At 40.2% G+C, this 24,654-nt stretch overlaps 1 protein-coding gene across 9 annotated transcripts in view; it reads right to left on the minus strand.

Moving 5' to 3' along the window:
• The window catches only part of abcc9 (ATP-binding cassette, sub-family C (CFTR/MRP), member 9), an 88,385-nt gene that overhangs the window by 57,004 nt on the left and 6,727 nt on the right, over positions 1-24,654 (minus strand). For all 9 annotated transcript variants that reach the window (XR_014908210.1, XR_014908211.1, XM_085387041.1 and 6 more), the window contains exons 2-8: positions 14,077-14,256; positions 6,032-6,173; positions 5,774-5,895; positions 4,325-4,491; positions 4,073-4,174; positions 3,482-3,622; positions 3,165-3,356 (exon numbers count right to left, since the gene is read on the minus strand). Coding sequence is in view for 7 of the 9 variants with exons in the window: in XM_085387041.1 (XP_085243167.1) it covers positions 3,165-3,356; positions 3,482-3,622; positions 4,073-4,174; positions 4,325-4,491; positions 5,774-5,895; positions 6,032-6,173; positions 14,077-14,239 (1,029 nt within the window). In the remaining 2 variants the exon portion in view is untranslated. The remainder of the gene's footprint in view (positions 1-3,164; positions 3,357-3,481; positions 3,623-4,072; positions 4,175-4,324; positions 4,492-5,773; positions 5,896-6,031; positions 6,174-14,076; positions 14,257-24,654) is intronic.

The raw sequence follows: 24,654 nt of genomic DNA on the forward strand, positions 1-24,654 counted from the left end.
GCCCTGCCTCTAGAGGTTAAAATAAGAATTGGTACGTGAGGAGATTTTCTGCTCTCTGTGGATTTATGCAAATGACCTGATGTCATGTGTCCTTCATGGCTGATTTCCAAACCCCGAAACTGTATGAAGTTACTATAAAAAGGTGCAACTTAGTGACTGAATCTAATCAGCATCATCTGCTTGAATTTAAATGAATATCTAAAAACGCAAATATGGAATTCAGTGGAATATAACTTCCAGACATCAGAAGACCATTTATTGCTGACAACGTCCTGGAAGCGTTTTTTGTGCTCATTTATTTGTGAGGAAAAATACTTTGGATTTCAAGATAAAAAATGAGAAAACATTTGGAAAAATATTAAAAGTTAAGGTGAAACGCAGGTTTGGTTTCATGCTAGGAGTCAGGCATGAAGCTGCTCTGGTTAAAGTTACATCCACAAGGTCTGTTCCACGTAAAGTGTGTGTGATGTCATTTTAACTTTGTCTTAATCATCATCACGTCAGACACGGCGTCGCACACGAACTGTTGACGATGTGGCGACTGTGACCAACGCCTTGTTGACGTCGTGCTTAGAGTGAGTCACTCTTTGGCTGACTGGACCACCCAACAGTTATAGTGTGTTAATGACCCATGATGTTTCACTGATCTGCCCTTAACCACTAATATAATGATCTTATATAAACACTTAACAAGGCTTTGGTCTTGTTGATGGTGTTGGAGACAACAGCTATGCCTGAGTAAAGGTTCAGGTTTCCAGGATGATTTCTCAGAAGGGAAAACGAATGGCATTAAACTCTTTACGTCTTCATCTCTTAAAACATACTATATATACTGGAGGTCTGCTTTTTCTTACTTTATGATGTTTTTATATTGTTAAATTCTTAATTCTTATATTTTTTTAAATAACAAATATTAGGGTTAGTATTATGTTACATGAACTATGTTATAAACAATCCCTGAGAGCCTAAAGCTCAGGCGTGACTCTCTAAGCTTAATAGTCTGTTTTTTCTACTCTTAGAAATGTATGATGTCAGAGAGAGTGTATATTCCTAATGAGGTAATCTTAATCACTCAGCTCTCTGACATGTTAGCACCAAAACCTAGTATAAGAAAAATGATGTTTATGCTGAGCTGTGAATCATGAAACGTCCAAGAACAAGAATGCAGAGCTGGAAATGAGCAGAATGGGTCATTTTTAAACAAATACACCTCTGAAAGGAAAGAGGACCCAAATGCAAGAAGCAGTCGGCAAAAAATTCACAGCTAAGAAAAAATTCACAAAAAAGTGAACAACCAAACATCCAAAGCATTATGTATGAGGAAATCAACTAGGACCATAAAGGAAAACAAAAAAAACACCAAGAACACAAGAAAGCTTGGTTACAAGTAGAGATGGACCGATCCGATATTACGTATCGGTATCGGTCCGATACTGACCTAAATTACTGGATCGGATATCGGAGAAAAATAAAAAAAATGTAATCCGATCCATTAAATATCACGAAAGCACCTCACAAAACTTGCAACACACCGTAACTCACCTCAGAACGTTAGCACGTCGGAGCAGTATGCATCACGTGATAGAGCGGCTGTGGCATGCGGGACCTGTCGGTGGTCTGGATAGCATTTGGAGCTTCGCTAGCAACCCGGCATTTCATATCCGACAAAGTTTTCCCGAGAGAAGTAAAGCAAGTGTGTAAGTCCATCTCTAAATGTTTGTAAAGCATTCCTGTGTTAAGCTTAACAAGCGACTGCCTCTCCTGCTGCTACTTCAATCATGAAACTGCTTAACGATCAGCTGATCGGCTTTTCTGTCGCGAGTCCGTGTCTCTAGTTTGCTTTTGGCCCACTTTGCACCAGAAAGAGGAAACCAGCGGCTGAACAACAGCAGCACGTTTAAGCTTGATCAGCTGTTGTTAGAATTTATTTAATATTACTTTCTACTCGAGGATCTTTTTCTACGTAGCTGACGCTGGTAACTGTGCAGGGGCGGATCTAGCAAAGTTTAGCCAGAGGGGCCGATAGGGCATTAACTGGGAAAAGGGGGCACAAAGACATACTTTTCTTTCTTATTCTCATTTAAAATGTCTAGCTTTTAATAAATAATTATCTGACACCCAAAGTTTTAATTTGATGTAAAATGAATATTAGTCAATTACTGTATATAGTAACTATTAAGTCTAATATATATACCCTAGTAAGCTATAGTACTTTTTCCTTTGGGAAGGTACCATCTGTGCAGTCTGCAATTCTGTTGAAGAAAGATGTTGAATCTATTTAATATTTCTTGAAAAATAATTGATTTCTGTGCATTTTTTTTCACACTGCATCAAATTAAGGTTGATTACGTCGATTAAGCATCATGAGGTGGAGCGTGAGGGGTGGTTCCCTATTTTTTATTTATTTATTTTTGTTGTTGCTGGGAGTTGGAACCCTATTAGTTAGGTTGCTTAATATTTATGCTAAGTACTCTTTAAAATACCAGAATAGGGAGGATGGTGTAGGTTTGAGTTTATTAGATTGATCAGTATTGCTGAACTATGAAATATTTTTTTTTTGCATACAGGTATAACAGAATAGCTTTAGTGTAGTTGTTGTTTTAAACTTGAGTATGAACTTATACAAAATGCAGCAAGATATTTAAAAAAAAACAGTTTTGTTGATTAAAAAACACTATATCGGATTCATATCGGTATCGGCAGATATCCAAATTTATGATATCGGTATCGGTATCGGACATAAAAAAGTGGTATCGTGCCATCTCTAGTTACAAGTATTAAGTCCACACAGGAGGCTGATTTGCTAACTGAACACTATGTGGAAATGACACGGCGGGAAAAAGAGCAAAGGCAGGAAATCTAACTGAAATTAAAAAATAAAACACGAAGAAACCCAAAATTTAAATGACTCTAGAGTCCGAACCAGTCATATAAAACACACTATACAATAAAAAAACAGACTTCGTAACACGCCGTAATATTCCATAATGAACTGTAATTATGCAACCAGTGATGATGGAAAAAAGCTTGAAAGAAAGAAAGGTTGAACCCTCCGTTATACAGAAGTCCATAAACAAATGTGTTTGTGTAGAAAAAATCTGCTGGCCTTGTGTAAACAGTACTAAGGCGTCTTTTCTTAAAGGTCATACATCTTAAACACTCACCGTTGTGTTGTTGCCTTCTGGAACATCTTTTTCAGAATTTAGCTGCTCAACGATCCTAGAGATGCAGAGGGGCCCAGCAAAGCCCAGCAGATCTGCCAAGTAGCGGAAGGTGCTGCTGAGCAGGATGGGACGGCCAAATGCTCGATACATGGAGCGCCAGATCGATGGAGACCTATCTGGGTCCTCAGGTGTCTGTGAGGGCGGAGGATAGAAGGAAAAAGCAGAGAAATTAATTAGATCTGTATATTTTAATTTAGAACAACCACTGGAAATCACTGCAGTGAAATTAAATTATTTTACGGCTTCCATCTGCTCACCCTCTGATCCTCATAGGCGTCTTTAAGCCGCAGGTAGTTGGTGAGGGCTCTCATGGCGATGGGCAGCTTGCCGATCTTCTTCAGCTCTATAGGCCTCTTATGGGCTCCGATGATGAGAGGATTCATCCACCAATATGTCGCCTAAAAAACGAGCCAAGAATTTTCTGTGCTGTGCTGCCAAGTTGCGTTCCAGTAAAAATTTGCCACACTCAATATTGACCGTGTGGTGTCCTCGGGATTCCCATATACTTGTTTGCCATTCACCTAGGGACCATTTTTGACCCGAGGACACCACACGGGTTACGAGGCATTAAAACACAAAATAAGTTCCTTCTCTTGGTTTTTAGTACTTGTGGTCTAAATATTAAAATGGTAAATGGTAAATGGCCTGTATTTGTATAGCGCTTTACATAGTCCATAAAGACTCCAAAGCGCTTTACACGTTCAGTCATCCACCCATTCACACACTAGTGATGGCAAGCTACATTGTAGCCACAGCTGCCGTGTGGCGCACTGACAGATTATTTTAATTATATACTTTAGAATTTGCATTTTAACCTTTTTGTGTTAATAATGGTTCTGAAAATCTACCTTTGACAGCAGGTTGACAAAAGGCTGCAGAAAACGAACCCCCAAATCCTGTAAATCTTCTGGTGGTTTAACTTTCTGAGGGTTCGCAAAGAATACATATTTCTAGAAGACACAAAGACAAAATTAACAAAATTAACTACACAGGAAAAAACAAGAAAAACAAAACTATTTTGGGATGCCAGGATGATTGCAATCTACAAGAAACAAAGCTCCTTGAACTAAACCGACGTAGCGTGAAATGTATTTCCTCACCCTCACTCTGATGACGTTGATCTCCACGGCCATCAGAAGTCCATACAGGATCACTAACAGTGCAGTGATGTACAACCTGAGATACTGTGCTGCACCTTTGTCCTCAGCAAATTTCCACAACTTTATGGACTTTGTGATGAATGCCAGCACCCAGTAGATGAAAAGGACTTTGAGAAAAGAGACAAAAAGCAGCATGACAGTCACAGATGCCGCATCACTGCTATCATAATTGTGCTTTGGAAGATCATACAGTACCCTAAAAAGCTGAATTTTTCTTTGTATTTTGGCCTCTTGTCCACACAAAAACAACTTTAGGTCATTGAAACGGACCTTCTGGAACTCCTCCCAGGGAGCACATATTAAAAGTCTATTTTGAGTGTTGACTATGCAGAAAATAAGATTCTTGGAAACCATGAAAACATCAACCATTCATTCCTAGTTGGGCATGCCTTTGCTTTCTGTTTACACCAGGATGCACATTCACAGTTTTTATGGTCAATTCACATGCCTTTTCAAACGTGCAATATAATTTGTATGTCACACTCGCACTGGTCTGTTTACTGCTTTGTTTTTCAACTCTCTCTGAGTCCAGGTGAAGTCTCGGATTCCCACCCTTTGGCCGTCACACCATGCAACAACTCTATTCGATGGTGCAAAACAGACAAATGGCCCATTTCCAAGTATCTTGCCCAAACCTACCACACACACTCTGAGCAAAACCCTCTTAAACAGTTCTGTGGACCACCTCTCTTTGGCGTAACCTGAACTGTCCCCAAGAATCACTGTGACTGATATCTCCTTCCCTATTGGCTTGTCATTACCCAATAAACCTTTTGATCTTTAACTTGTCAGCAATAGGTGCTGCTTAATAGTCCACTTTATTGCCAGTGTGGCAGATGTTTGTAGATTATACATGAACCTAAGCTAAAACACTCATCTGGATGGAGATAATGGATGGAGCTAGTGTTGATATTGCTTTCACAAGCCTTCAAGAGAAGTACCTGCTTATAGATTCAGTATATACCACCTAGCAAACAGAGGAAATAATCTCAGGAAATGCTGAGAAAGTGGATGAACTCTAGCGAGGCACGTCTATATTCTTAGGATTAGCAAATTTCACATGAAATGTCTGCAAAACATCCACATGCTAACCTGCCATTGTTGTTGAAACATCCTTGCATCTAATGAGCGTCCGTTTTTTGATAGATACTCCTCACTCAACCTCCTGCATTTTGTTTTATGATTATAATTATTTGTTAAAATTCCAAAGGGAAGGTTGATAATTTGAAACCAAGTTAATTGGTTTATATTTTTGTTTTTTCTGTTTTAATTAAGGAAGGGGTGCTAATCTTAATTATCCTCTTTTATATTGACTAAACAGAATTGCTTGGCTGTTTATTTGGTCAAATAAACAAAATGGGTCATATTAAGCGCCCCTCACTGTCTTACCAAGCAGCAGTTTGGGAAAGTTGGATGTTTCTATGTTGTGGTAGTAAACGACTGATGTTGTGGCTGCTACAAAACCCATGAATGCTGGCATGAAGAGATGGAGGTGGTTGGTACCCATCACCCTACAGTAAGAGGCAAACACAAAATATATAATAATTAACATGCAAACCATTTATTTAACTAAAGACAACTAAAAAACAAAAAAAGCTTATTTTTATTTGCTTATGTTTGATTAAAAAAAACATTCTGAGGTCTCACATGTTGCAGACGATGCCTTCTGAAAACTCACAGACATGGACTAATAGCAGCAAGAAGGTGAGGATCCACCTCATGTTGTGCCCAGGGAAATGAAGCCATGTGTTATGATGGATCTGGACTTTAGAGCTCTGACTGCCCCAACCTGTTGGACAAAAACACAAGACAGTGCATCCGAGCTTGCGATGTTGTCAGAGGTGAGAGTGTGTGCAGAAAAGCGTAACAGAAGCAAAAAAAAAAAATAGATGGTGGATCCAAAAAATTTGTTTATAAATGTGACTTCAAAGCACAACCGATTTGCATCAATTTACTTTCACTCTCCAAGTAATTCTGCTGGTTTATATTCATGTCATAACCGAGTGAAAATCATTGTTCACGGATGAAGAAAATAACTTTAAACATAAACATGAATCACACATGACAACACTTACAACTTTGACCTTTGAAAATCTCTGCATTTGTGTGTATGATCAAAACAACTCCAAACCATGCTTTTAAATGCATCAGGAATCTTTTGGGAAGATATGTTAACTTAAGAGGACAACAAAATTCACGTCATATTTATTTCATGTTATGTTACAAAAAAACTGTAAAAGAGAGGTCCTGAAAGCATGTGCAATCTAGAAAGAGCCCAACTGTGAAAAGTCACAGAAGTAATGCATAATATTAGTTCCAACCATACAAAATAGTGAATACTTTGATAAATTAGGACCAGATTTAACCTTCAAATCTTAACATATTAATATATTCTGGCAGTTAGAAAAGACAAAGAGAAACTATCACTAGTACAGTTACAGTTTTTTCTGAATGCTTAAACCCTAACTGTGATTCTTATAGCACAATTTCAAAAACTATTAATACTTATACCAAAATCACTCACCGAGTTTGCAAAACTAAAAGCACAAACACTGCTTTGCACTCAGTTTGCCATTTTGTAACACACACTTTGCAAACCTGTAGCTACAATCCACTGCACAGCACTCTTTCTGCAGAACTGTAAACACAACTCACTGCTTTACACTCAATTTCCAAATGATCAACACACTCCTAACAAAACTATACACATTTATGGCTATTATTTACAGTATTTTGCCAACTGTCGGGCACACTGCCACATGTGAAAACTGTTTTAGATAATTAGTTCACTTTCCAATCAGCCTAAGCACTATAAATAAGCTACAGGTAAGCTGTCCGTGTGGAGTACAATGGAGGGAGCAGGAAGAGTGAGACGAGTGAGAATTAGAGGAGGCCGAGGAAGAGGACGTGGAGGTGAAGCAGTAGGACAAAGAGGACAACAAGGACAAGGAGGTGAAGTTAGAGGAAGAGGACAAGGAGGAGCAAGAGGAGGGGGAGGAGGAAGGGTAAGAAGAGTAAGAAATAGAATTACTGATGACATCAGAGCTACAATAGTGGACCATGTATTCAACCATGGAATGACCCTGAGGGAAGCTGGCCAACGGGTTCAGCCTAACTTGAGCCGCTACACTGTAGCAGGCATCATAAGGACATTTCGAAATGAGAATCGGTTAGTACAGTCACTTTGCACTAAGATTTGTAGCACTGCCATATGCTGATGACAAACACACCAATACCATTGATGTAAAAATACTGAAATTGTTACTTTACAGAATTGCTAGACAACCAGATGCTGGGGGCAGAGGAAGCATGTTCACTGCAGGCCAAGTAACCCATATAGTCATTATGGCGATTGCAAATAATCCTATACTTGGAAATAAACACTTGTGTTTGTTTTGATGTGTTTGGATAAACACCAGTACTTGAAGTTTGGATCCCTCTATGCTTATGGATCTATGACAGAAGTATGAGCTCAAACTGACATAGCCTACCTTGTGCACAGAGAAAGCAAAAGCCAGATGTGTTTTGTATTCATACCATCAGTGTGCAGTTGGCGCATTGTGTGCTTAGTAGATGATGGCTTGTGTGTACTGTTTGATACGGAAACACCATTTTTACGAAGGTGTGAAGAGTTAATCTAGCTGTGTTTGCTTTTGCAAGAGAACTACAATGTTTTGATTATTGGGTGACAGGTTTTCTTATTTGTGTGAAGAGTTTTGCAAAATTAGCCAATAGTTACAAAAAATGTGCTTAAGCAATCAGAAAAAACTGTAATATGAATAGACTGACTATTTTACAGGATACACAATATAAACATATTTAAAATTAAAAGAATTGAAATGTACATTGTTCCTTGGTTTAGAGTGTCTGGAAGAGTCCTGACTCAGTCAATTATAGATGATGTGAGAGGGCGGGTGTGTGTGTTTAGGGCACGGATGGCTTGGGGATAGAAGCTCCTCTTGAGTCTCTCTGTCCTTGCCCGGAAGATGCGGAACCTTCTACCAGATTGCAGAAGTTGGAACAGTTTGTTGCCAGGATGGGACGGGTCCTTCAGTATCTGCGCTGCTGTAGTCCGGCATCTCCTGGTGTAGGTGTCCTGAAGCGGGGGGAGAGCAATCCTGCAGCAGCGTTCTGCTGTACGGATCACTCTCTGGAGAGCTTTTTGGTCTATGACCGTCATCCGCATCAACGCATAACCCTTTTACAGGCAATGGAGGAGGCATGTGGGGATATTGACCAGGCATCATGTCAGGCCTGGATACGCCATTCCAGGAGATATTTTCCCCGGTGCCTTGGACTCGAGGACATTGCATGTGATGTTGATGAAATTTTGTGGCCGGACCCAGAGAGACGACACGATGTAGACTTTTTTTTTTTCCTCAGTGAAATTACTGTTTTGTTTGGACTTGGGAATAAACACTTGTGTTTGTTTTGATGTGTGTAAGTAAACACCAGTACCTGAAGTTTGGATCCCTCTATGTTTACAGACCTATGACAAAAGTATGAGCTCAAACTGACATAGCCTACCTTGTGCACAGAGAAAGGAAAAGCCAGATGTGTTTTTTATTCATACCATCAGTGTTTAGTTGGTGCATTGTGTGCTTATTAATATGATGGCTTGTGTTAACTGTTGGATACCAAAATACCATTTTTACAAAGGTGTGGAGAGCTAAGCAAGAGTTGTTCGCTTTTACAAGAAAACTACAATGGGTGAAGAGTTTTCTTATTTGTGTGTAGAGTTTTGCAAAAATAGCCAATAGTTACAAAAAATGTGCTTAAGCCATCAGAAAAAGCTGTAATATACTTTACTGGGTACACCTGTTCGGCTGCTTTTTTAAGCAAATTGGAACAATACTTGACCGCAAATTAAAACAAATTAAGGCACGTAAACATGGTCAGGACAATCTGCTGAAGTTCAAACTGAGTATCAGAATGGGGAAGAAAGGTCATTTAACTGACTTTCCATGTGGCATGGTTGTTGTCAGATGAGCTGGCCTGTGTGTTTCAGAAACTCCTGGTTTGCTTGTATTTTCCCACATAACCATCTCTAGGGTTTACAGAGAATGGCCCATAGAAGATAACTTATCGAAAATGCCTTGTTGATGCCAAAAGTGAGAGGAAAATGATAAGTCTTCTGCAAACTGATAGGAAGGCAACAGTAAGTCAAATAACCACTCGTAGCTACCAAGGTAGAAGACCACATCAAACCTTCAAGCAGCAGAAGACCACACCAGGTGCCAATCCTGTCAGCTAAGAACAGAAAATGTAGGTGCCAATTCACACAGGCTCCCAAAAACTTGACAGTAGTAGGAACAACATTGTCTGGTCTGATGAGGTTCGAGAAACTGAGATGACTGTAGCTTAGGAGTTAGAGCAGGCCATCTACTAATTTGACCCCTGGCTACTCAAAATCGCATGTGTGCCTAAGGGAAGGTACTACACCCCAAGCTCCTTCCCGATGTGTTCATGTGAGTATGAATGTGGCCAAACACTAGGTAGAAAGTGCTTTTGTAAAGTAGAAATGCATTATATAAGAATCCGTCTTTTCACCTTGATGAGTCCAAAGTTCAGCTCCAACATTAAGATTAGAGGGTCAGAATTTGGCACAAACATCTTCTGAATGTGGTTCCACCTGGACAACATGCCATGTCACAAAACTCTGATCATTTCCAATTGGTTCCATAAACATTATGGTGAGATGACTTTACTTAAATGGTCTCCATAATTTCAATACTATCCAGTACCTTTGGGATGTGGTGAATTGGGAGATTTACATGATGAATGTGCAGCCCAAAAATATCTTCAGCAATGGTTATACCTTCATATCAACGTGGGCCAGTATTTCTGAGTAAAGTTTCCAGCACCTTGTTGAATCAAAGCCATGAAGAATTAAAGCAGTTCTGAAGGCAAAAAATAATTCAGTCCAGTACAAGTAAGATGTACCTAATAGAGTGTCAGATGAATGTATATTCAGGTACCTTATGTATTAAGACATATTCAATCAATGATACAGTCGTTCAATAAGGCAGCAACTACTAATTATGTTAAAGTCCAAACTGCTAATTATATTCTTAATAAATTCACGTTAGGCAATCTTGTACCCATCAAATATTTACTATCTGTGCTTGAAAATAAATTTGAGTAAGTATGTAATTATCAAATTACTTGCATATGGACTTTTTCCAAGTCTGCCTTTTTTCTACAGCATTTACTTCTACATGTAATTAAAGTCTTGCTGCTTTAGTAATAGAGTTTAATTTATTCCACCAGTCTCTATTATTAGATTTGATTCTGCTCTTAACTCAATGGACTGAAGCCATTTTGGAGCCTTAGGGCACAGAGACCATGAAAAACTACAACCAGGAAGCATCAATTAGTGAGTCCTCGGGGAGAGAGCTGAGGGCTTATGGTCAGAACCATTCCCATAAAATACTGACTACACCGAGACACACAAACGCAAACAACACAGATAACCAGCCAAGCATTCAGTAAGTTATTCCCTGCAATGACTCGAAACCTTTAATAAATACATATTTCATTCTTGTTTGTTAGTTTGATCGATACCTCGTCATTCTTCAACCTCTTTCTTCTTACTTCTTTTCTGTTTTCTTTAATTTTTCTGGCATTTTTCTTTTTGTCATTACTCATATTTAGTTTTCTTTTCATTGTCTAACAAGGGAAAAATCAAACGAAGAGTAAATGGGTGTGTAGGAACTTGAATATTAATATTTTCAAACCTAACCCACACAATATTCTCAATTAATAATTTGCCAGTACTGATTTTGACTGCTCTTTTGTTCCTGTGTGTTTTACTTGTTCCAGCAACAACAGCCAAGATCCCAGTGGATCACTGAACCATCAATCTAATCCCATCTTAACCACTCCTCAAAACAGCTTAATGATGACATTCGTGTCAAGGATATGTGTGTATGCTCCAAGTTTTTGTCATGTTGTGGGGACCTAACGCTTTTTTCTTTTTACAGATGGAGATGTGTTTTCTTAAACATGAATCATATCAGAAATCATCGCATTTACAAATAAAAACATATTTTTAATGTAATGCTTGTCCTCTGAAATTATAGTGTGTGTGTGTGTGTGTGTGTGTGTGTGTGTGTGTGTGTGTGTGTGTGTGTGTGTGTGTGTGTGTGTGTGCGCGTGTCTGTGTTTTGCTATCTTTCTGAGGACCAATGTTTGTCTCAAAACTATTATCACAAGGACATATCTGATAGGAGTACATGTGACAGATCTTCAAAACATTTGCATTTTTCATGTTAAGATTTTGCTTAATGGCTGGGGTTAAAGAAGGGCAAGAAAACGCATCATGTCAATGAGCGACCGCACAAAGATAGCAAAAACAGTGCACGTGTGTGTATTCCCAAGCGAGCGAGCACAACAGGGAAAGTTAAAATCACCCACACATCTGCTCAGTCAGTCAGATTACACAGAGTCATGCTAGAATAGAAGATTACAGTAACACAGCTCAGACAAGTCAGACAAGGGATTTCATCATTCACTTCAAAGCCCTAGAAAAGGGTTTTTGTTCCTTTCTTTCCAGACACTTTCTGACCACATCCCTGTCAGGCAATTGAAGTCAGCAAATCACTATTTTAATGTCACCTTATATATTTTACTATCCCATGAAAAAAAGGTTTCATTTCTTTAAAGTGATAAGTGGCAGAAAATAGCTGGATGGATGTATGGATGGATATAATTTATTGGTACATTTATACTGTTCATTTTAAAAGTAATCTAAATGTGCAGAACATCTTTACTGGTGTTGTATTAAAAACTATAGGGGCTGCTTGGCTGAAACCTATATTTTCTTTATTCATTCACATGCTCCTAAACATATTTTACACTTCACAAGCATCTATTTTTAGTCGTAAACACGAATGAATCAAACTGGCCTTATGATCATTGCCTTCCTGCCATGTTTCCCATGCAATTAAGTTCTCCTCCTTCTTTCAGTAGCCTCATATGCTTTCTTTGATGGGAAAATAATGACTACAAGAAAAAAAAATGCTTGTTAACGACTGCTGGGTTCGGTCAGTTTGCTTCATAGCTGAAATCTTGACTCGAAATGGCTAGGCCAATATGGGGTTTTTTTGGTCCCAGTCTATCAGTTCATTGGTTATATTTGGCCCTTCTTCAAAATGTTATAAGACCTAAAAAAAAAGCTAAAGTATAGCCAGAATTTCTGAACTAAGAAAGCGTCAATACAAATGTTACCAAAACACTAACTTTAAATCCAGCCCTGAAGCAAATCTTTTTCTCCTATGCTGTTGAGAAACAAGTTGAGACGCTGTCATATTGCTTCATACTTTAAATAAAGATGCTCTTTTGGCCTTTAAAAAATGTCAGCTCCGATAAACCCCGCGACCTTTCTCAGCTAAACGCCATAACTGCAGGGAAATGATGAGTTCACTGAGCGATAGAGATGTTATTGAGTGTGGAACTAAACTCCAATCAGCTCCAATCTCACAAGTAACAATTGATTAATTTTAGTTAAATACCAAAGGTAATGGTTTCTTAAAATATCTAATACTATGACATAGTAAATATTAGTTTTTTATTTTACCCCACAGGGCCTTCATTTCTGTTGGATCAAATTTGGTACATTTGCAGTTCAAAATGTTTGAAACATAACATCAGTGTCCCTGATTCACCATTATGAGGATGACTATTACGCAATTAATCACTTGCTAACAAAAATCAACTAACCAAATGTCATTAGTACAGAGGTTCAATAACAGTCAGATCGGGTAGGCCGTTCCTCCCAGTAACACCCCTGTAGGGGTGACAAAAAACATGAAAGCTGGGTAAGTCTGGACTAAAGGTGCATGGAAGCAACGCTCTCAATGACTGGGAAAAAAACTGTTATACAAGAGGCAAAAAGCCTACCTCTGTTCTGGCACCAGCGTGGGGCCCCATTGACCCTGTCCTATGCAGGGTAAACTGGAGTCTTAATTTTGTTTTTCATCAAAGGGCTTGTCAGCTTTTTGTCTGACATCTCACCCTGATTCAATTTGTCTTAGGAGACTCTACCAGGAGCAAAGTGCTCCTGACAACATAGCTCCACATCACACCCATAGTTTACATAAATGCAGCTTGCTAATACAGCTTACTAGCCTCAGATGATAGCACTCTCACCCAAAACTCTGGGTCCAAAATCCAGCAGGAGCCAAAACACTAATACAGAGGCTTCAAAATGCATATCCAAAAACAATAGTTGACACCTAGAATATGTATAGACCAATATCCATTAAACACAATGAAGTGCATGTGACACAATAAGAAGAAAGATCAAAACAGTCTATTTGACTCAGATCCAGTAATCCTCACTGGATTAGTTCAGTCTTGACAACTGTAGTGAACTCCAGTAATGAAGGCGACGCTTTAAGAGATATAAGCAGGGAACACTAAAACATAACACAGGGTCCACAGCTGTGACTTTATGCTGCAGATATACCAAAACTCTTTTGTGTTCATAATGCAGATAAGTATTTACCTGTGAAAATGTTTATTTTCTTTATTTAGTCCTTCAAAATACACCTGAATCATTCCATAACAAATCTGAAAAAAGCTCCCACTTGACATTTATCATAAATTAATTACATGAAAAATTAAAAGTAGTTTCCAAGAAGAAAAACTTTTTTTTCTAAGAGTCACAAATACAGCAGTGTGTTACATACCAATGAAGAGGATGGGGAAGGTAATGAAGAGCAGGAAGACATGAGGAACCAGGTTGAGAGCATCCACGAAGCACGGATTGTTCAGCACGCCATTTTTCACACTGTAGGCAGTGCTGTTGTTGCCACAAAATGACAAGGCCCTGCCGCCATCCAACTGCTCCATATGAGTCCTGAGTCAGTCTGGAAAAATAAGGCCCCAAATCAGCCAACACATCGCAAACCACACTAAACTAAAGACAACTGAGATAATTTTTATAAAAAATAATCATTTTATGTAATCTTGCAGCAGCAGCAGCTTTGAAGTTCAGACATTTCTGTGGCCTGACACACAAAGTGCACACACACTCTCGGTGCTACACTCAGGCTTCTGAGAGGCATGAGAGCTATTTCAGGGACACCGTCCAGTTATGTGCCGGCCGGCTTATGGTGGCTTAATGTTAAGTGAATATTAAGAGTTGGAAAAGCCTCATCCTAGATCTCATGATGCCGTTGTTACTTCTGTAATTGATTAATACGCAGAGCCAATAACCCCAGGCTCTGCGATTCAAATCTGTGACATGAATGCCCTCCTTCTTTACATTGGGTTAGGGTTAAAATTGTGACCTCACTAGCACATCTTCAACATCGTCAGAATGTGTTTGAAAACTCATTTGTATTCCTTGATGCTTTGGTCAAAGATTGCCATTTTTAAATGCACTCGACTTTACTCGTGACATCATAAAGATCCAAGAATAGAACAAAAGAGAAAAAGAAAAGTCTGCAGCCTACGACAGAGTATTAGGGCCACATTAGGAAAAAATGTATTACTGTTCATTTTACTGAAACTATTTAACCAGCTGTTTTATTATATTTTATGGTATCATTGCATCTGTCCTTTGCCAGCTATTTCATTTTGTGGGAATCCAGCCAAGTCTTCCAGGTTTTAGGGTTTTTCCTTCAGACCAGATGCTGATTTCTGCACCATCTCTTTAACGTCCTTATACTTATCACAACAACATAAATAATTCTTTATTACTAAAACTGATTTTGAAGCACAATTTCACTAATTCATCTACACAAGGCTTCTTGTAGAGGGTGTAACAGCAGGGGCAGCTGTTTAACTTGAAACAACAACTCCCCAAATTTCAACTTTATTTACAAAGGTTTGGCTTTATGTGAAGTGTGTTGTTTTAGCGTTGACTCTAACTAAACATGTCTTTTTTCCCTTTTTTAAAATTAGTTCTGTAACAAAATCAGATATGATATGCCTCAAACACAAGGGGGAAAAATGTGAAAAATATCAGTAGATTATTAAACACCTCCCAACAGATGACAGTATGCAGTATGCTAAGCTAATAGCTAATATTTATACTTGGTAATAAATCCAAATACTCACCAGATATTAAAGTAAACAGTTTTTTGTTTTGTTTTTTTATTAAAGAGCATATCTCTATCTTATGTAGAAATGGCAGCAGTGCCCAGGGCTGATAATGAAGCCAATGCCAAAAACTGCAGTTCCTCTAGTGACCACTTGAGGCTGCCTCTAAAAGTGAGTCAACACCCAAATGCTCCCATGTTGAATGATCAAACTACAACAGAAAACTACGGTGGCCCGGAGAGGCCAAACGGACTGCAACTTCAGAAAACACTTGCAAAAAGAAAAATGCTGCAATATAGGGGTGTGACCCCTTTCTAGCTCTCTGCTAGACCTTGTCCGCTAATTCTACTCAGTAACTTGGATATTGTGATTGTGCTGCTGAGGCAGTTTTTAATGGGACTAACTGAACAGTAATTATGGCTTGCTGTCAGGTACAACTCATCCAAGAATTTTGTGCTTAAGTTTTTGTGAGTGAAAAACAAATATTTTATTCAAATCTTTTACTTAGCATGAATTAGCAGTTATGTGCTCTGGGTTTTGCACCTGTAGAGTTGGATGCACCTTGATACCCAAGCATGCCAGTAGCTAGTGCCCCTCTGTGTGCACTTCCAATCACTTATTCTACTTCATTATCACTTCTGACTTCAGAAAACTAGCATGACACCTGGCAAAATGCTAATGTTGAGGCCTAAATATTAGAGGTGCAACGATACTCGTATCGATATTGAGCCGTTCGATACAGTGCTTTCGGTTCGGTTCGCATATGTATCGAACAATACAACATTTTTTATTTATTTTATCAACTTTTCTTCTGATGATGCTGTCTGTGTTGAGCGCTCAGTGGATCTGCGTTCGACTACTCTGCCTAGGCTGCACTGTCGAGTGCAGATCCACTGAGCGCAGTGCAAGCTAGCAAGACAGAAGCTAAGCCCTGCTCTTGAAGCTCGTTGCAACATGGCAACTACCTCAACGCTACCCAAAATTGAACCTCCCCCACCCTCATTCAGATCTGGCGTTTGGAACTATCTTGGTTTTCATGTGACGTATGACCCTGATGGTAAGCGTGTCATGGACAAAAGTAAAACAGTATGTCAGATATGCCACGCAATGCTCAATTTGTGGGAACTAGTACTTTAGCGCAGTTAGCTTGTTAACGTGTTGACGCCATCCAGCCCCAAGCACGGGGCGATCCGCGGTAACTTGTTAACGGAGATTTGCCGCGTTATGGCGTTAATGTCATTTTAACAAGATTAACGCTGACAGCACTAGTGGGAACGCAACGAATATGACTGCACATTTACGCCGACATCATCCTAGTGCAAAGACAAGTGGAAGCAGACAAAAACAACAAGCACGCATGCTACAAACTTTACCCGAGTCATTTAGACAGCCGTTAGCACATGATTCTCCTTATGGGGACCTGATATGTTTAATATGCTGCTGAGAATATAGCCCAGAAGAAGCGTATAGTATAGCTTTTATTTTGGAAAGAGCCATTTCTCTGTAATAAACTCTCTTTTCCAAAGATGAGTGATTTCTCGATTAGCTAGATTAAATTTTTTTACTGTGTTGTTTCAGCAACATTAAATTTAAAAAACTGTACTTTTGAGTTAAAATATATATTTATAATTTTAATAAATGATAAATTAAAAAGGCATGAACATTTTTTTTTGTATCAAAAAAATATTGAACCAAACCGAACCGTGAATTTTGTGTATCGTTGCACCCCTACTAAATATGCAAAGGCTAGTTACTGAATCACTACATGGCGGTTACGTTCAACTTTTATATGCAGCCACTACACAGCATTCTGTTGCCTTATTGCTGAGAAATTATCACTGTGTGACTTACAGGAGAAGAAGTGTATCGTTTCAAACTGCGGTCAAGTGAGCCCTCACTTACGAAGTCGCAGTCAAGCTAGCCGCCCCGCCAGCCGCACCGAAAATGTGGTTGCACTACTCTTACGTATATTACGGTATGGGTGAAAACCGGCTTAGAAACGCAGTGTTTTGTGTCCTGACACTATTTTACTTCACAATCCACTCCCATTTTTAGTGTATCTCCACTTTCCCCCCTGTGATCCACAGCCCAAATTACTGTATGATTCAGAGAAAATTAACAATAAAATTTACCCAATTTACTCAACTATACTTTTAATGTCCTCATCTTTGACCTCAGATTACAGGAAAACTGTAAGAGGTGACGCAGATATTTCACTGGATTATGACTCTGGGTGACCCCCACTCTGCACCCTGTGATCCACAGCCAAAATTACTGTACGGATTTTGAGAAAATTCATAGCAAAATCTTCCCATTATGCTTTACTGTACTCCACATATTGACATCTTTGAGCTCTGATTACAGGAAAACTGTAAGAGGTGACACAGATATTTCACTGGATTCTGACTCTGGGGGACCCCCACTCTGCACCCTGTGATCCACAGCCAAAATTACTGTACGGATTTTGAGAAAATTGATAGTAAACTTTGCACAATTTACTGTACTATACTCTATATATTCTCATCTTTGAGCTCAGATTACAGGAAAACCATAAGAGGTGACGCAGATATTTCACTGGATTATGAATCTAGGCCATCTCCACTCTGCACCCTGTCATCCACAGCCAAAATTACTGTACAGTTTTTGAGAAAATTGATAGTAAACTTTGCACAATTTACTGTACTATACTCTATATATTCTCATCTTTAAACTCAGATTACAGAAAAACTGTAAGAGGTGATGCAGATATTTCACTGGATTATGAATCTAGGCCATCTCCACTCTGCACCCTGTGATCCACAGCCAAAATTACTGTACGGTTTTTGGGAAAATCCATGGTAAATATGCACAATTTACTCTACTGTACTCTATATATTCTCATCTTTGAGCTCAGATTACAGGGAAACTGTAAGAGGTGACGCAGATATCTCACTGGATTCTGACTCTAGGCTGTCGCCACTCTTCACCCTGTGATCCACAGCCAAAATTACTGTACGGTTTTTGAGAAAATTGATAGTAAACTTTGCACAATTTACTCTACTGTACTTTTAATATCCTCGTCTTTAACCTCAGATTACAGGAAAACTGTAAGAGGTGACGCAGATATCTCACTGGATTATGACTCTAGGCTGTCGCCACTCTTCACCCTGTGATCCACAGAAAAAATTACTGTACGGTTTTTGAGAAAATTTATAGTAAACTTTGCACAATTTACTCTACTGTACTCTATATATTCTCATTTTTGAGCTCAGATTACAGGAAAACTATAAGAGGTGACGCAGATATCTCACTGGATTCTGACTCTGGGTGACCCCCACTCTGCATGCTGTGATCCACAGCCAAAATTACTGTACAGTTTTTGAGAAAATTGATAGTAAAATCTTCCCATTTTGCTTTACTGTACTCTACATATTGACATCTTTGAGCTCAGATTACAGGAAAACTATAAGAGGTGACGCAGATATTTCACTGGATTCTGAATCTAGGCTGTCGCCACTCTTCACCCTGTCATCCACAGCCAAAATTACTGTACAGTTTTTGAGAAAATTCATGGTAAAATCTTCCCATTTTGCTTTACTGTACTCTACACATTGACATCTTTGAGCTCCGATTACAGGAAAACTGTAAGAGGTGACGCAGATATTTCACTGGATTCTGAATCTAGGCCATCTCCACTCTTCACCCTGTGATCCACAGCCAAAATTACTGTACGGATTTTGAGAAAATTGATAGTAAACTTTGCACAATTTACTCTACTGTACTCTATATATTCTCATCTTTGAGCTTAGATTACAGGAAAACTGTAAGAGGTGACGCAGATATCTCACTGGATTATGACTCTGGGTGACCCCCACTCTGCACCCTGTGATCCACAGCCAAAATTACTGTACGGATTTTGAGAAAATTGATAGTAAACTTTGCACAATTTACTGTACTATACTCTATATATTCTCATCTTTGAGCTCAGATTACAGAAAAACCATAAGAGGTGACGCAGATATTTCACTGGATTATGAATCTAGGCCATCTCCACTCTGCACCCTGTGATCCACAGCCAAAATTACTGTACGGTTTTTGAGAAAATTGATAGTAAACTTTGCACAATTTACTGTACTATACTCTATATATTCTCATCTTTGACCTCAGATTACAGGAAAACTATAAGAGGTGACGCAGATATCTCACTGGATTATGACTCTGGGTGACCCCCACTCTGCACCCTGTGATCCACAGCCAAAATTACTGTACGGATTTCTGATAAAATTAAATCCTATTCCATTACCAAACAAAATGAGTTCATTGAAGTATTTGCTTAACTACAAGAAATGTCTTTCCACACACAATTTAAATTTTTCAAAATGTCATTCACACACCACCTCAAGTATCAACTTCAGTTTTAGACATTATTTATTCAGTGCTTAATCACAACAATAGTCAACTTAAGGCACTTACATAATAAGTTAAACCTTACAATAATACATACAGAGAAAAACCCAACAATCATATGACCCCCTATGAGCAACAGTGGGAAGGAAAAACTCCCTTTTAACAGGAAGAAACCTCCGGCAGAACCAGGCTCAGGGAGGGGCGGCCATCTGCCTCAACCGGTCAGGGTGAGAAATTACATTTCTCAGATTACTGATTTCTCATATTACTACTACACAGTTTAGATACACTCAACAAAAATATAAACGCAACACCTTTGTTACTGCTCCCATTCCCCATGGGATGGACGTAGAGACCGAAAATTCATTCCAGATACACAATATAACCATCCCTCCCAAACAGTGGTCACAAATCAGTCCAAATGTGTGGTAGTGGGCACATCTGCCATATTGAGATAATCCATCCCACCTCACAGGTGTGCCACATCAGCATCCTGATGTGGCACACCGTGCTGATGCAGCATCTGGACTCCCCAGGAACCTACGCCAGGATCCTGTTTGTGGACTTCAGCTCTGCCTTCAACACCATCCTTCCAGACCATCTCCGAGGCAAGCTTTCCCAGATGAATGTGCCTGATCCCATCTGCCGGTGGATCACTGACTTCCTGACGGACAGGAAGCAGCACGTGAGGCTGGGTAAGAATGTCTCGGACTCCCGGACCATCAGCACCGGCTCCCCTCAGGGCTGTGTTCTTTCTCCTCTGCTCTTCTCCCTGTACACCAACTGCTGCACCTCCACCCACCAGTCTGTCAAGCTAATCAAGTTCGCAGATGACACCACCGTCATTGGGCTCATCTCGGACGGGGACGAGTCTGCCTACAGGAGGGAGGTTGAACGTCTGGTGTCTTGGTGCAGCCACAACAACCTGGTGCTGAATGCCCAGAAGACAGTGGAGATTATTGTGGACTTCAGGAAGCACACAGCCCCACTCCCCCCCATCATCCTGACTGACACCCCCATCACCTCTGTGGACTCATTCCGCTTCCTGGGTACCACCATCACCCAGGACCTGAAGTGGGAGCCCACCATCACCTCCGTCATTAAGAAAGCCCAGCAGAGGATGTACTTCCTGAGGCAGCTGAAGAAATTCAACCTGCCAACACGGACGATGATGCAGTTCTACACTGCAATCATCGAGTCCATCCTCACCTCCTCCATCACCGTGTGGTACGCTGGAGCCACTATCAGGGACAAACAGAGACTGCAGCGTGTTGTGCGCTCTGCTGAGAAGGTGATTGGCTGCAGACTCCCATCTTTGCAGGACCTGTACACCTCCAGGACACTGCGGCGTGCAGCCCGGATCTCAGCTGACCCTTCTCACCCTGGACACAGTCTGTTTGACCTGCTCCCCTCAGGCAGGAGGCTCCGGTCCATTCGCACCAGAACCTCTCGCCACAAGAAAAGTTTCTTCCCCTCTGCTGTTGGACACATGAACAATAACCACATGACTGTCCCCGCCACTAACACATGACCCTACGCTGTGTCACTGCATCATTTCATGTTTGGCACTGATCACCACCTGCACTCATGTATATATCTTTCTACGTAGCACTCATAATTCTTATTCTCATGTATATATCTCATGTATATCGCATGCACATATCTTTCTTTCTACATAGCACTTTAATTCTTATTGTCTGCACTGAAGCACCGCAGCAATTTCCTAATGTTGTAAACCTCAACATCTGGCAATAAACCCATTCTGATTCTGATTCTGATTCTGATCTGACATCATGAGTAGTGCACAGGTGTACCTCAGACTGCCCACAACAAAAGGCCACCCTGGAATGTGCAGTTTTTTGCGCTATTGGGGGTCTGGGGACCCAGAACCGGTCAGTATCTGGTGTGACCACCATTTGCCTCATGCAGTGCAACACATCGTCGCATGGAGTCTATCAGATTGTCAATTGTGGCCTTTGGAATGTTGGTCCACTCCACTTCAATGGCTGTGCGAGGTTGTTGGATATTCGTGGGAACTGGTACACGCTGTCGTATACGCCGGTCAAGCACATCCCGAACATGCTCAATGGGTGACATGTCCGGTGAGTATGCTGGCCATGCAAGAACTGGGACATTCTCAGCTGCCATCTGCCCTGAACAATGTGAACCATGATTCATCCGTGAAGCGCACACCTCTCCAACGTGCCAGACGCCATCGAATGTGAGCATTTGCCCACACAAGTCTGTTACGGCGACGAGCTGGAGTCAGGTCAAGACCCCGATGAGGACGACGGGCATGCAGTTGAGCTTCCCTGAGACGGTTTCTGACAGTTTGTGCAGAAATTGTTTGGTTGTGCAAACCAATTGTTCCAGCAGCTGTCTGGGTGGCTGGTCTCAGACGATCTTGGAGGTGAACCTGCTGGATGTGGAGGTCCTGGGCTGGTGTGGTTACACGAGGTCTGCGGTTGTGAGGCCGGTTGGATGTGCTGCCATATTCTCTGAAACGCCTGTGGAGACGGCTTATGGTTGAGAAATGAACATTCAATGCACGGGCGACAGATCTGGTTGACATTCCTGCTGTCAGCATGCCAATTGCACGCTCCCTCATTGCTTGTGGCATCTGTGGCATTTTGCTGTGAGACAAAACTGCACATTCCAGGGTGGCCTTTTGTTGTGGGCAGTCTGAGGTACACCTGTGCACTACTCATGATGTCAGATCAGGATGCTGATGTGGCACACCTGTGAGGTGGGATGGATTATCTCAATATGGCAGATGTGCCCACTACCACACATTTGGACTGATTTGTGACCACTGTTTGGGAGGGATGGTTATATTGTGTATCTGGAATGAATTTTCGGTCTCTACGTCCATCCCATGGGGAATGGGAGCAGTAACAAAGGTGTTGCGTTTATATTTTTGTTGAGTGTATCTAAACTGTGTAGTAGTAATATGAGAAATCAGTAATCTGAGAAATGTAATTTCTCACCCTGACCGGTTGAGGCAGATGGCCGCCCCTCCCTGAGCCTGGTTCTGCCGGAGGTTTCTTCCTGTTAAAAGGGAGTTTTTCCTTCCCACTGTTGCTCATAGGGGGTCATATGATTGTTGGGTTTTTCTCTGTATGTATTATTGTAAGGTTTAACTTATTATGTAAGTGCCTTAAGTTGACTATTGTTGTGATTAAGCACTGAATAAATAATGTCTAAAACTGAAGTTGATACTTGAGGTGGTGTGTGAATGACATTTTGAAAAATTTAAATTGTGTGTGGAAAGACATTTCTTGTAGTTAAGCAAATACTTCAATGAACTCATTTTGTTTGGTAATGGAATAGGATTTAATTTTATCAGAAATCCGTACAGTAATTTTGGCTGTGGATCACAGGGTGCAGAGTGGGGGTCACCCAGAGTCATAATCCAGTGAGATATCTGCGTCACCTCTTATAGTTTTCCTGTAATCTGAGGTCAAAGATGAGAATATATAGAGTATAGTACAGTAAATTGTGCAAAGTTTACTATCAATTTTCTCAAAAACCGTACAGTAATTTTTTCTGTGGATCACAGGGTGCAGAGTGGAGATGGCCTAGATTCATAATCCAGTGAAATATCTGCGTCACCTCTTATGGTTTTTCTGTAATCTGAGCTCAAAGATGAGAATATATAGAGTATAGTACAGTAAATTGTGCAAAGTTTACTATCAATTTTCTCAAAATCCGTACAGTAATTTTGGCTGTGGATCACAGGGTGCAGAGTGGGGGTCACCCAGAGTCATAATCCAGTGAGATATCTGCGTCACCTCTTATAGTTTTCCTGTAATCTGAGGTCAAAGATGAGAATATTAAAAGTACAGTAGAGTAAATTGTGCAAAGTTTACTATCAATTTTCTCAAAAACCGTACAGTAATTTTTTCTGTGGATGACAGGGTGCAGAGTGGCAACAGCCTAGATTCATAATCCAGTGAGATATCTGCGTCACCTCTTACAGTTTTCCTGTAATCTGAGCTCAAAGATGAGAATATATAGAGTATAGTACAGTAAATTGTGCAAAGTTTACTATCAATTTTCTAAAAATCCGTACAGTAATTTGGGCTGTGGATAACAGGGTGAAGAGTGGGGGTCACCCAGAGTCATAATCCAGTGAGATATCTGTGTCACCTCTTATAGTTTTCCTGTAATCTGAGCTCAAAGATGAGAATATATAGAGTACAGTAGAGTAAATTGTGCAAAGTTTACTATCAATTTTCTCAAAAACCGTACAGTAATTTTGGCTGTGGATCACAGGGTGAAGAGTGGCGACAGCCTAGAGTCAGAATACAGTGAGATATCTGCGTCACCTCTTATAGTTTTCCTGTAATCGGAGGCCAAAGATGTCAATATGTAGAGTACAGTAAAGCAAAATGGGAAGATTTTGCTATGAATTTTCTCAAAATCCATACAGTAATTTTTGCTGTGGATCACAGCATGCAGAGTGGGGGTCACCCAGAGTCATAATCCAGTGAGATATCTGCGTCACCTCTTATAGTTTTCCTGTAATCTGAGCTCAAAGATGAGAATATATAGAGTACAGTACAGTAAATTGTGCAAAGTTTACTATCAATTTTCTAAAAATCCGTACAGTAATTTTGGCTGTGGATCACAGGGTGAAGAGTGGCGACAGCCTAGAGTCAGAATACAGTGAGATATCTGCGTCACCTCTTATAGTTTTCCTGTAATCGGAGGCCAAAGATGTCAATATGTAGAGTACAGTAAAGCAAAATGGGAAGATTTTGCTATGAATTTTCTCAAAATCCATACAGTAATTTTTGCTGTGGATCACAGCATGCAGAGTGGGGGTCACCCAG

The sequence above is a fragment of the Rhamphochromis longiceps genome, linkage group LG17 (genome assembly GCF_057381845.1).
Source record: "Rhamphochromis longiceps isolate RC_006_pf linkage group LG17, R_longiceps_female_GT1.1, whole genome shotgun sequence".
Taxonomy (NCBI): domain Eukaryota; kingdom Metazoa; phylum Chordata; class Actinopteri; order Cichliformes; family Cichlidae; genus Rhamphochromis; species Rhamphochromis longiceps.